Genomic DNA, 12,909 nt, shown 5'->3' on the forward strand with positions numbered 1-12,909 from the left:
GGTAGTCTCAGGAAAAAGAATGGGGGGCAGGCGGCGAGAAGGCGAGAGAAGAAGAGCGAGAAGGCAGAGAGTGAGAGAGAACCTGGAACTGATGCTGATTGCTGGCAGTAAAGCATCTCCTCTGGACCAGCAGCTATTTCAGCACCTGGACAGCGACCTGGATGAGCAAGGTGGACGCGAGGGAGACGTAAGATGCGAGCGTAGAGGGGGTGGCAAAGAAGAGGCGCTTCTACGCTAACTCATTAAACAGGTGCTCGTTAAGGGTTGGCGGCGTACCCAACAGACCATCATTTATAATCATCCTAGAGTTATTGATCCTAGCCGTTGGGGGCATCGTTGTAGAAAGAGGCGGGTGTTTTCCACCTAGGACTAACCATCCGGCCATCTCCAGGACTAGGCGACCAGTGTCAAGGAAATGCTACTACCTACCCCAAGATTTGGGGGTAAGCTGAGGACAGGACTTTAGGCAACCAAGGAGAAGGGGGGTGAGGGAGTTGTGTCTCTCTCCCCATCTCCCACTGAGGATGTTTTCCAGGAGCCATCGGTAGAAAAAAAAAATAATTAGGACTTTGAAATCCGAAAGTGGGAAAAAGGTGGTTGGAGAGGGAGGCCAGCTCGTTCCTCCCCGGTGTCCAAGCTGAGCACGGCGGGGCAAGAGGCAGACGTGATGGGCGAGTGGACCATACTGGAGCGCCTGCTGGAGGCTGCAGTACAGCAGCACTCCACCATGATAGGAAGGTAAGCCGATGGACTGCAATGGAAGGGGTGGGCTGGGGGCCCGACGGCTTTAAAACATGGGAAAGAGATCATTCAACGAGATATGGGTTTGCAATGCTCAATATTACATTGAAGTCAATGCAGATGTCCTCACATCAGGGTAGAGGGAAGGTAGGTTAATGAGTAGGTGTGGTGAGTCGTTTCCATAGATGAGGTGAACCCATATATATTTTCAGTCCCCCCCCCCCTCCCCCGACATGTTTTGGACATGAATGGGTTAAAGGCATCTATAGGAGCGATTCACAAGACTGGTCTCGTCTGATATTCATAACCTTGCCCCATGTATTGGGCTTTAAAAAAATCTGAACGCTCTCCATTTAACCCTTAGAAGCCGGCACAGTGGAGCAGAGATGTGAATGTGCTAGGTGTGCCTATCGTCATTCTCACTATTTACTATATGTGTGTTGCTAGGTCACCGTCGGAGTGCTCGTGTAACCATGCAAACCTGTCTCTGCGTGATGGATGTATGGATGCTCCCATGTACTGCCGTGTATGTGCACTAATTGCGAACTCATAAAGATCACTTGTTCCCTGCAGTCTTTTCCTTCTCCCCGCCTGAAATGTCACACGCGATTTGCAGTTTTCTCTGGCTGTCCTGTAACCCTTCATGGTGCGAGGAACCATCATCCTTCCATATAACAGAAGACATTAGGGCACCGGCCTGATTTTGTAGAGTAGAATCACTTTGGTGTCGGTCATGGTGAGGAGGTTCTCGCTTGGTCACCTCATGTCTGATGCATATGGCGGACTTCGCTGGAAATATTGCTAGCTTTGAGTATACTCCCAAAAAAACTATGTCCTTAGCAATGCATGACGGGTTCCTTCATGTTCCTGGTGGTGTAGCTGTAGCCAGCGGCTATCTGTCTAGAAGTGATGATCAATACCCATTATTTTAGGTCTTGGGGGTCTATGTACATCTGCTTAATTTTGGCCTCCATCTTAAGGGAGTGGGAATAAACCACGGCACTCGTTATATATAGTTAAATCAATTATGCTTTTCTATTTTTTATCCATCCAGGAATTAATTGTATAAACTGGTCAACGTTGGCCAGTTTATACAATTAATTCCTGGATGGATAAAAAATAAAAAAGCATAATTGATTCAACTATATATAACGAGTGCCGTGGTTTATTCCCACTATATTGATCATAACTACCATTGAGCACCGTACTGAAGAACCAGAGGAGTGCCGTCCAATCAACTCTAAACACTGGTCCATCTTAAGGGAGACATAGGATCTTGTGTGGGTCGACCAGCAGTGACTATACGTTCCATTCTCTTCAGTGTTTCTCAGTGGTAGGCCCAAGGAGTCTTAAAAATGGCAGCTAGTTGGCTGGATTGGTGGTAGGCCCTAGGTCAGCAGATGACCAACCATACATCTTCTGCCGATCAGATGTACAAGCATACCCACTAAGGATTTACATTGAGTAATCTTCTTCACTTTGAGGCCTGAAGAAGACTCTTAATATTGTATACCGATTCGTCTCAGACATCCGTGGTCTTCACCTTGTTTCTGAGTACCACCATGCATCATGCCAATGTGTCCTAATTCTAGGCTAGTGTCTCTTTTACAGGGGTTTCCAGGACTGTCTGGTTTCTTCTAGAAATAGTGCCACGCCTGTCCACAGGTTGTGAGTGGTATTAAATTTCAGCTTCATTCACTTTAATTCTATGTTTCTATGTAAGACGTAGCCCATGGACAGGTGTGGCACAGCATTTTTCTTGCAGTTTGTTAATTTTGTTAGCCTGCAATCAATAAAGAAATATATAACGAGCTACAAACATGCATCGGGTCAGTGTCATATTTTTTTTATATTCAACATTCTCTTGGTATCACATTTTCTGTTGGACTGGAAAATGCATTAAAAAACCCCGGCAGGTAAAATGTATGAATAAACACTACCCAAGGAAGCCTAAGGCTGGCTTCACACACAAGGGCAGATATACTACATATGCTAGTCTTAGGGTATGTTCACGTCTGCGTTGGAGGCTCCGTTCAGAGCCTCCGTCACAGAAATTATCAAAAATCTGGGAGCAAAAAGTCCATGCAGGACTTTTTTTCTCCGCTAAAAAATGTTATCCAGAAGGGAAATCGAACGTATCCCATTGAGATCTGTTAGGTTCCGTTTGTGTCAATTATGTGCCATATCCAGCACTTACATTATTGCCATTCTTCTGCTTCTATAACAGAGCAGAAGAACGGAAAATAATAGCACTGATGTGAACAAGCCCTTAGTCTAAAGTCAGTGGTCACAAAATGCACCAAAGTTATTAAGCACAGGCCTCTTAATAAATTTGGCGCATCTATCGGCAGTCCAATCACCAGAATTAAAAATCTATACCAGCTATGAGCTGGGGTAGATTTCTGTCATAATTTATGATGGTTTCTAGCGTAAATTATAGTAAACCTAGCGGGTGACGCCCCTACCACTTAGCTCCACCCCCTTTCACGTTACTAAGTGTGAGATGTGCAAAAGGTTGTGGCGTGGATCCAGCATTAAAGAGAAATGTAAGTTCTTCCTTGCTGTTTCATATTCCTTTGGAATGCCCCAAAAAACTGCAACCAAATCTGTGGTGGCACCTCTGCAAAAAAAATGCTGCTTGTAAAACCACCTATAGTATCCTAAAAATGTCACGTTTCATTCCAGTGAGTTTTAGTTCTAAGCTGACGAGGTTTTAGTTTCAGTGGATTGTATACAGACCCGTCTTAGCTTGCCCCCCCCCCCCCCCACTGAACAATGCTTTCTCAATGGTCATCCATTGTTCTAACAGAACGGGGAGAAGTACGGTCATGGACTGGCTCACCCAAGTACCAATGGATACCAAGTTTCTGACACAATAATAGGCTCCAAAGGTCCATCAGTTGATGTTCAGATGTTCTGTATAGGCTGATGGAAGGCTTTGAGGATCTTTTCCATTGGTGGGACCAGCCTGACTGGAGAACTTAATGATGCCCTCCTTAGCTCAGCATGGCCTATTAGGATGTGTGTGACTGACTACATCTAGTCTGGTTTTAAGCTAGACAAGGTATGAATAGGTTATCCCACGAAAAGCATTTATGAACTATCCACAGGATAGGAGAAATTATATGATCGTTAGGGGCTCCACTGCTTGGACCACCACTGATCATTAGGTTGGAGATCCTAAGCTCCCTTTCTGGAGGAGTTGGGATGGAAAGGTGGTCACACATGTGAAGATAGACTGCTCTCAGTTATCACTCTCAGTCCCAAAGAGATGGACTGGAGCTACAGACATGCGTGATCACTTCTCCATTCAACGTCCTCTGGAATAGGGGCTCCTCAGTCAAAGGGGCTACAGTGATCATATTATATTTCCTGTAGATAAGTAAATATTTTTCATGGGATAACCCCTTTATAGGGGAAATTCTGTCAAAATACTCTTCTCATTTGTCATAAACACATTTGAGAAGATCATGTTGGTTACAGGTTTCAGATCTGGGAACATCACAGATTTCCAGTATTAAAGGGCTCTATACATCATCACGCCTGTGGAGATGGCATGGAAGTTGCAGAGAAAGTGGAGCCTCTAGGAGTAACGGCAATTGCCCCCGTTGGTCCTAGAGGCTCATTTCCATTTAATAAAACATCATTTTTCTCAGCCATGTGGACACGTAGGAACATGGGACCAACACAAATGCCTTCAGCTGCCAAATGCACATGTAACAGGTCAGTCAGTGTCATAGGTACAAATCTGCTGACAGATGCCCTTTAAAGCGGTTCTTCGGGAATTAAGAAAATGAAAATACTTAAATATTACTTTATTATAAATATATTCTCAAATACCTTTCATTATTTAAAATGGCTCGTTTTGTCTGGGGGCAATCATCAGAGGAAACAAAATGGCCGCTGTTCCATTAGTTCACACAAAATCTGTCCTGATCACACATGATGACAAGTTACTTTACAACACTGAGGTAAAGAGCTGCCTCATCCTCCTCCTCTCTACTTGTCAGGGATCATGATCCTGAATACAGATGATAAGAACTTTAGCTGAATCTCTGGGGAATTTAGTTCATGAGGAGACATGAAGTACAGACAGGACAGGCTGTGGTAATGGAGACTGCATACAGGTGCTGCTGCTCATCAGTCACATCTCCACCCTCCCCTCATGTCTCCTCGTCATCTCCATTTCCACAGAGATTCCCCTGTATTCTGGATCATGATTCCTGACAAGCAGAGCAGAGAGGAGGATGAGGCAGCTCATTAACTAAGTGTTCTGAAGTAATTTGTCCTCCTGTGTGATTAGCACAGGTTTTGTGTGTACTGATAGGACGGCGGCCATTTTATTTCTCCTAATGATTGCTCCCTAGACAAAACAAGCCATTCTAAGTGATGAAATGTATTTGTGAATATATTTATTATAAAATAATATTTAACTATTAAAATTTCCTTAATTCCTGGAGAACCCCTTTAAAGTAGGAGTCTAGTCGAGGATGAGCCACTGCAAACATAGGCATTCTGTGTACGGTTGGATGGTAGCACCTTGGGTTACCATGTTGTACCCAGGATGCAATGTGTCGAGGGGCGAATATTTCCATAATACAGCATGTGATGGATCATACCACAATTTTCTTTCTCATTCAGATCCCGTAAGAAGAAAATCTCCATGTGCCTTCATATAAAATCATATTTGTTACTGTGTGGGCTCATAGGTTCCTATAGGCATTGTATTATAGGATCCGTACAACACATCGATAATATGGGGACGTGTCTGATGCATTCGTTTGGATTTATGCCATTATCCTAACATTGTAATGTCTACAGCTGGTCACACACACTTTTTGGCCCGATATCAGAAATGAGCCAAATGAATGGGGAGATAATAACTGTGGTTTATATTCAGAGCGGCAGAAAATCTGCTGTATTCATATAAAACTACCACTGGGCACTTAATTGCTTATCCAGGGGCAGCAATCAAAGAACAGGCAGATGTCTTTATTACCATGTAATATCCAGCTGTGTAGGAACATCTTAGTGCTACAGAAGTTTATATAGGGCCCAGTATATCCTAATCGCTAGCTAGTGTCTTCAAACTGGTAATATTACCTCCAGCCACCACTAGGGGAGCTCACTGCATACAGATGTATACAGCCCCCGCTGAATTCAATACAAAAGGTTGAAAGAAAAATCATATACCGTTAGCTCCCCCTAGTGGTCGCTGCAAGCATCCAAAATTATATGAATTTAGTCAAGGCAGAAAAAACAGGTCCCTATTCGTATGTTGTATGAAATTAATCAGAACAGCATTTTGGCCCTAAAATTAAATGTTGGCCCTGAATTAGGTTGTGTTATGTGCAATTATTCCAAGTTAACAGCTATTGTATTCCTATGTTTCCTAAATCTAGATCTTACCTATGACCGTACTGTGTTTTTGGTTCAAATATCTTGTTGCAGAGGTTAAATATATTGTATGAGTTGGCAATAAGCTATGAAGGGTAGACAGGTAGAAATAGGCAAACGTCTTGAATTCCATCAAAGCCGCCGGAAAGACAGTTTTTCTGATGATAGGTACCTTGAGGTGGCGCCGTAGTCACCTTGTGTAGCATGGATGGATCTGCAGAAGTTGGTACGTTCATAATACTACACCCTGTCCCATTCCAGTACAGATGCCCATGAGAACGTCAAAGAAAGTAGAATTGCCAAATACATGAACCATAAGTGACCTTTAGTGTCTACCTTCAACTAGCTCAATCAAAGCCACTGGCTTTTGCATATATACAGGTCCTTCTAAAAAAATTAGCATATTGTGATAAAGTTCATTATTTTCTGTAATGTACTGATAAACATTAGACTTTCATATATTTTAGATTCATTACACACCAACTGAAGTAGTTCAAGCCTTTTATTGTTTTAATATTGATGATTTTGGCATACAGCTCATGAAAACCCAAAATTCCTATCTCAAAAAATTAGCATATCATGAAAAGGTTCTCTAAACGAGCTATTAACCTAATCATCTGAATCAACTAATTAACTCTAAACACCTGCAAAAGATTCCTGAGGCTTTTAAAAACTCCCAGCCTTGTTCATTACTCAAAACCGTAATCATGGGTAAGACTGCCGACCTGACTGCTGTCCAGAAGGCCATCTCTGACACCCTCAAACAAGAGGGTAAGACACAGAAATAAATTTCTGAAGGAATAGGCTGTTCCCAGAGTGCTGTATCAAGGCACCTCAGTGGGAAGTCTGTGGGAAGGAAAAAGTGTGGCAGAAAACGCTGCACAACGAGAAGAGGTGACCGGACCCTGAGGAAGATTGTGGAGAAGGACCGATTCCAGACCTTGGGGGACCTGCGGAAGCAGTGGACTGAGTCTGGAGTAGAAACATCCAGAGCCACCGTGTACAGGCGTGTGCAGGAAATGGGCTACAGGTGCCGCATTCCCCAGAAACAGCGGCAGAAGCGCCTGACCTGGGCTACAGAGAAGCAGCACTGGACTGTTGCTCAGTGGTCCAAAGTACTTTTTTCGGATGAAAGCAAATTTTGCAAGTCATTCGGAAATCAAGGTGCCAGAGTCTGGAGGAAGACTGGGGAGAGGGAAATGCCAAAATGCCTGAAGTCCAGTGTCAAGTACCCACAGTCAGTGATGGTCTGGGGTGCCATGTCAGCTGCTGGTGTTGGTCCACTGTGTTTTATCAAGGGCAGGGTCAATGCAGCTAGCTATCAGGAGATTTTGGAGCACTTCATGCTTCCATCCGCTGAAAAGCTTTATGGAGATGAAGATTTCATTTTTCAGCACGACCTAGCACCTGCTCACAGTGCCAAAACCAATGGTTTACTGACCATGGTATTACTGTGCTCAATTGGCCTGCCAACTCTCCTGACCTGAACCCCATAGAGAATCTGTGGGATATTGGAAAGAGAAAGTTGAGAGACGCAAGACCCAACACTCTGGATGAGCTTAAGGCCGCTATCGAAGCATCCTGGGCCTCCATAACACCTCAGCAGTGCCACAGGCTGATTGCCTCCATGCCGCGCCGCATTGAAGCAGTCATTTCTGCAAAAGGATTCCCGACCAAGTATTGAGGGCAGAACTGAACATAATTATTTGAAGGTTGACTTTTTTTGTATTAAAAACACTTTTCTTTTATTGGTCGGATGAAATATGCTAATTTTTTTAGATAGGAAATTTGGGTTTTCATGAGCTGTATGCCAAAATCATCAATATTAAAACAATAAAAGGCTTGAACTACTTCAGTTGTGTGTAATGAATCTAAAATATATGAAAGTCTAATGTTTATCAGTACATTACAGAAAATAATGAACTTTATCACAATATGCTAATTTTTTGAGAAGGACCTGTAATCTACAGAGTGCCTGTTCTGCAGCCTTATTTTAAGCTTACATATTGTACTGCTCAGTTGTCTACTTCTCATTCATGTCACAGCCGCAAGCTTCTAGCAACCCAACAATATTGTACCCTAGATGCCTTCTCTGAAGTTCACCATCTTCTCCACAGCAGCCCACAGCCGTTCTACTCCTTATCCCGCATCATTATTCGTCTCCAGCCTGATATAATTCACACCTTCCCAGATTTCATATAACACTTCTGTTAACTGAAAAGCTTTATTCGATATACTTCAGGATTGTAAAGTTAGAAAGGGAAACCAATCATTTAATGTGCAGAATGACTCATGGACTATGACTCATTGCTTAGCACCGGTGAGACCCTTGTATCTACACACCTACTGATGAAAATATGTAATGAAACCAGTGATAAAGCCTTTCCTGATGTGTGCTGGGAGGGTGGTGAGACAGCTCTGGACCCGTAACCTGGAACTGATGTCACTGTGATGACATCACGTAGGGTGAGATACCCCACCAAAGACAGAAGCTGTTAGATCACTGCTGATGGTCACTGCTATGAGCCATCATTTACATGGGGTACATGGGAGGGGTACCTTGTGATAATAGGTAAAGGGGGTCAACTGGTTTGATAAATAATATGACAAATACATGTATCCTCTTAGTGAATTCTGAATTAATAGAGGTAGATCCCTCTTTATGGAAGACCCAGTCTATCTAATAATTACACATACAGACCATTTATTTCCACAGGCACCATGTAATACTTCATTTCCTCTGTGGTGGCGCCTGCAGGGAAACTAAACACTTACTGACAGGTTCTCTTGCAGATTACAGCTGATCTCTGAGGTTTTTTTTTTTAACAAAAGTCTTCCAAAGATTGTCCAAAGCATAAACCCTTTTAAAGTGAGAATTGTGGGCCAGGTCCAGCACACATTGCATCATCCATTGACCAGTTTGCATTGTAGGACCTTATTAGTCATTGAATGGCGTACAGAGCCTAAAGGTGGACATATAGCCATTAGCTGACCGCTATCCCTCCCAAGCATGCATGTGTTCTCAATAGGGAGAGCTGATAAAGCCACCGATTTATTTATCTGGCAGGGGCTTATCTTTTGTGAAAAAGAAAACGCATCAGTCAAGCTGAACCTCACTATCCCCGATCTTTCTTTCCACCCGACAGCAGAGGTCGGCACCCCCCATAATGTGTATGGGCACCTTTACTGAGATTATAACACTGTCCTCTTAGACCCTTGTGATAGACAGCTTCATTATACCATAAACTGCATGCGCCACAAAACAGGTGCCTCTTCTCTTCATCTTCCACCCATCGATCAGATCTACATTGCCTGCAATTAGCGCTATTACTGACAATTGAATTAGGCTGATTGAAGAAGGCTATAGAAATTTATGGTATTGATGCCCAGTCCCATTCTCTTAGATATATATATCAAAAATAGGCAGCACTCCAGGAAATAAATGAATTAACAATCACCTTTTATTCACCCATGTGGGCAGCGCAACGTTTCGGCTCAGCACTAGAGCCTTGAGAAAGGCTCTAGTGCTGAGTCGAAACGTTGCGCTGCCCACATGGGTGAATAAAAGGTGATTGTTAATTCATTTATCTCCTGGAGTGCTGCCTATTTTTGATATTTTTGTATTGAAAGGACTGCTTATCCTTTGGGCCGTGCACACTTCCATTGATTGATTCCTCTATGCTGCCTTATTTTTCTACACATATATATATATATATACACACTGTGGCTTACCTTCTAATAAGACTGTGCTCTCTTCAGATTACTTGTTTGCTGCTATGGCACCATATAGTGAATAATGAGGACATTATCATAGCCCTGACATTATGCATGACCCACAAAATCCATCAAAGCCTAGCAGCTAGTTATGGTAAATTATGCCGTCCTATCTGTGAAGAATGCTTAGACTATAAAGTCAGGAACCAGGTAATTTTTTCTCATTAGCCGGTTCAAAGTAAAATGGCCAAAACATAGTAGACATCATTTCCATACAAAATATTACAATAACAGTTTAACCTGCAAAGAAGACATGCAAAGTCACATCATGCCTGTAAAACAATCATTCACCTACAGGGGTGAAGCTATAGAGAGTGCAGAGGCAGCCATAGTATCCCTCTGTCACATTGTATCTAGGCCCAAAGGGTCCCTCTGTCACATTGTACCTAGGCCCAAAAAGTCCCTCTGTCACATTGTACCTAGGCCCAAAGGGTCCCTCTGTCACATTGTACCTAGGCCCAAAGGGTCCCTCTGTCACATTGTACCTAGGCACAAAGGGTCCCTCTGTCACATTGTACCTAGGCCCAAAGAGTCCCTCTGTCACATTATATCTAGGACCAAAGGGTCCCTCTGTCACATTGTACCTAGGACCAAAGGGTCCCTCTGTCACATTGTACCTAGGCCCAAAGGGTCCCTCTGTCACATTGTACCTAGGCACAAAGGGTCCCTCTGTCACATTGTACCTAGGCCCAAAAAGTCCCTCTGTCACATTGTACCTAGGCACAAAGGGTCCCTCTGTCACATTGTACCTAGGCCCAAAGAGTCCCTCTGTCACATTATATCTAGGACCAAAGGGTCCCTCTGTCACATTGTACCTAGGACCAAAGGGTCCCTCTGTCACATTGTACCTAGGCCCAAAGGGTCCCTCTGTCACATTGTACCTAGGCACAAAGGGTCCCTCTGTCACATTCTACCTAGGCCCAAAGGGTCCCTCTGTCACATTCTACCTAGGCCTAATGGGTCCCTCTGTCACATTATACCAAGGCCCAAAGGATCCCTCTGTCACATTGTACCTAGGCCCAAAGGGTGAAGAAAAAAGGGGGTCAGTCAGCACATCCCAATGCGCTGGTGCATGCTGCTATTGCTGAAAACACAAAGAAAAAAATACAATGCAACAGCTCTCTGCAAACCAAAAAAAGTACAATAGAGTATTCTAATGCTAATGCTACGCTTATTAAGTAAATTTGAGATTCTTGGCAAATACATTTTGTACATAATTATTTGGGCCCATCTGCCACACGTCAAGGCGATCTCTGTAAGACGGGAATCTAACACTAAGTTCTACCTGTTATGTGCCATGACGGCCACCATACAATTCAGGGAGTGTAGGTTTCACATGCATGCTGGCCCACCTTAATTTTTGTCATTTTTGGTGCCAAAATGGCCTCCATTAAATCTTTGCAGTTTGTACCAGAGGTGTACTTGTTTCTGTTTTTAAGGTATGCTTTATTTCATCATATAATTCACATCACAGGACGCGTTTCGGCCGGTCCAGCCTTTCTCAACTGCACTATTATATGATGAAATATACAGTGCTGCCCATAATTATTCATACCCCTGGCAAATTTTGACTTAAAGTTACTTTTATTCAACCAGCAAGTAATTTTTTGACGGGAAATGACATAGGTGTCTCCCAAAAGATAATAAGACGATGTACAAGAGGCATTATTGTGGAAAAAAAATAATAATCTTGGCTTTTATTTACATTTGAGCAAAAGGTGTCCAGTTCAAAATTATTCATACCCTTCTCAATAAGACGGGAACCTAACACTTTACTTTACTTCAGAGTGCTGTTGCATTTTTTTTTTTCTTTAGGCATAAAGGGTTCCTCTATCACATTGTACCTAGGCCAAAAGGGTCACTCGATTACATTATACCTAGGCCCAAAGGGTCCCTCAGACACACTGTATCTAGGCCCAAAGGGTCCCTCTGTCACATTGTACCTAGGCCCAAAGGGTCCCTTTGTTACATTGTACCAAGTCCAAACTGCTCAACGGTCACATTGTACCTAGAACAAAAGGGTCCCTCTCTCACATTGTACCTAGGCCCAAAGTGTCTCTCTGTCACATTATACTTAGGCCAAAAGCGTCACTCTGTCCACTGTACCTAGGCCGAAAGGGTCCCTCTTTTACACTGTACCTAGGCCTAAAGAGTCCCTCGGTCACATTGTACCTAGGCCCAAAGGGTCCCTCTGTCACATTGTACCTAGGCCTTTGTAAGATCAGGTCCCTGTAATATCTGTGTGGTCAGGCAGATTTTGCATTTAGGATTAAGAATTTCAAGTTTGGCCTCTGGTAACATACTGTACATCCACTATGTCTTGGGTGGATGACCCTCTACTAGTGGTTTTCACACTTTCAGGGCATATCCATAGGAAGAAGATACTGGGTGGATTGGTGGATGCCATTGCTCAACTGTTTCCATATGTCCCATACACTTCGATGAAGAGAGCTGCACACTTCCATATAGTTTCATCCTCTGTGGAGCAGCTGCCCCTTTCAAGGGACCCTCTTTCTCCCAATAGTCTCTGCGACTGAGATGGACCTCCATCCTCTCAGACATTTATGACATATCCTGTCCCCATTAGGGACTCTATCTAACACTGACCATCAATGCATATCAGACCCCAATTGTCAAAACTGCCTCACGAAGAAGTGGCCTGGCTGCTGATAAGAATCAATTAGGGTTTGGACTATTGGATTTAACTATAATGGGGAATGGCGAAGTTACGGCCGCAACCTAGCAAATATGCAGAGAATCAGCCAGAAAAAAACAGCTGCACGGCGGGTATCAGGTAGCGTCCGGTAATGCCGGATCCATAAATCTCCGGCTGGCTGCTCCCTGCCGGAACAGCCTTCCGGAGATGTCTAATGCTAGTGTGAAACAAGCCTTAGTTGCCTATAGCAGCCAATCAGAGGGGGAAAAAAAAGTGGAATTTGAATGGTTGCTATGGACAACTAAGCCAGTTTTCACTTACACCAGTTTTGATAAATCTCC

The 12,909-nt window shown here is 43.5% G+C and overlaps 1 protein-coding gene across 1 annotated transcript in view; it reads left to right on the plus strand.

Annotated features, from left to right (window-relative positions):
* Window positions 1-667: 667 nt before the first annotated feature.
* Window positions 668-12,909, plus strand: part of LOC122919596 (gap junction delta-2 protein-like) — a 45,016-nt gene continuing 32,774 nt past the window's right edge. Inside the window, exon 1 of the mRNA XM_044268698.1 lies at window positions 668-738. Coding sequence (XP_044124633.1) covers window positions 668-738 — 71 coding nt within the window. The remainder of the gene's footprint in view (window positions 739-12,909) is intronic.

Source organism: Bufo gargarizans, chromosome 9 (assembly GCF_014858855.1).
Source record: "Bufo gargarizans isolate SCDJY-AF-19 chromosome 9, ASM1485885v1, whole genome shotgun sequence".
Classification (NCBI taxonomy): Eukaryota; Metazoa; Chordata; class Amphibia; order Anura; family Bufonidae; genus Bufo; species Bufo gargarizans.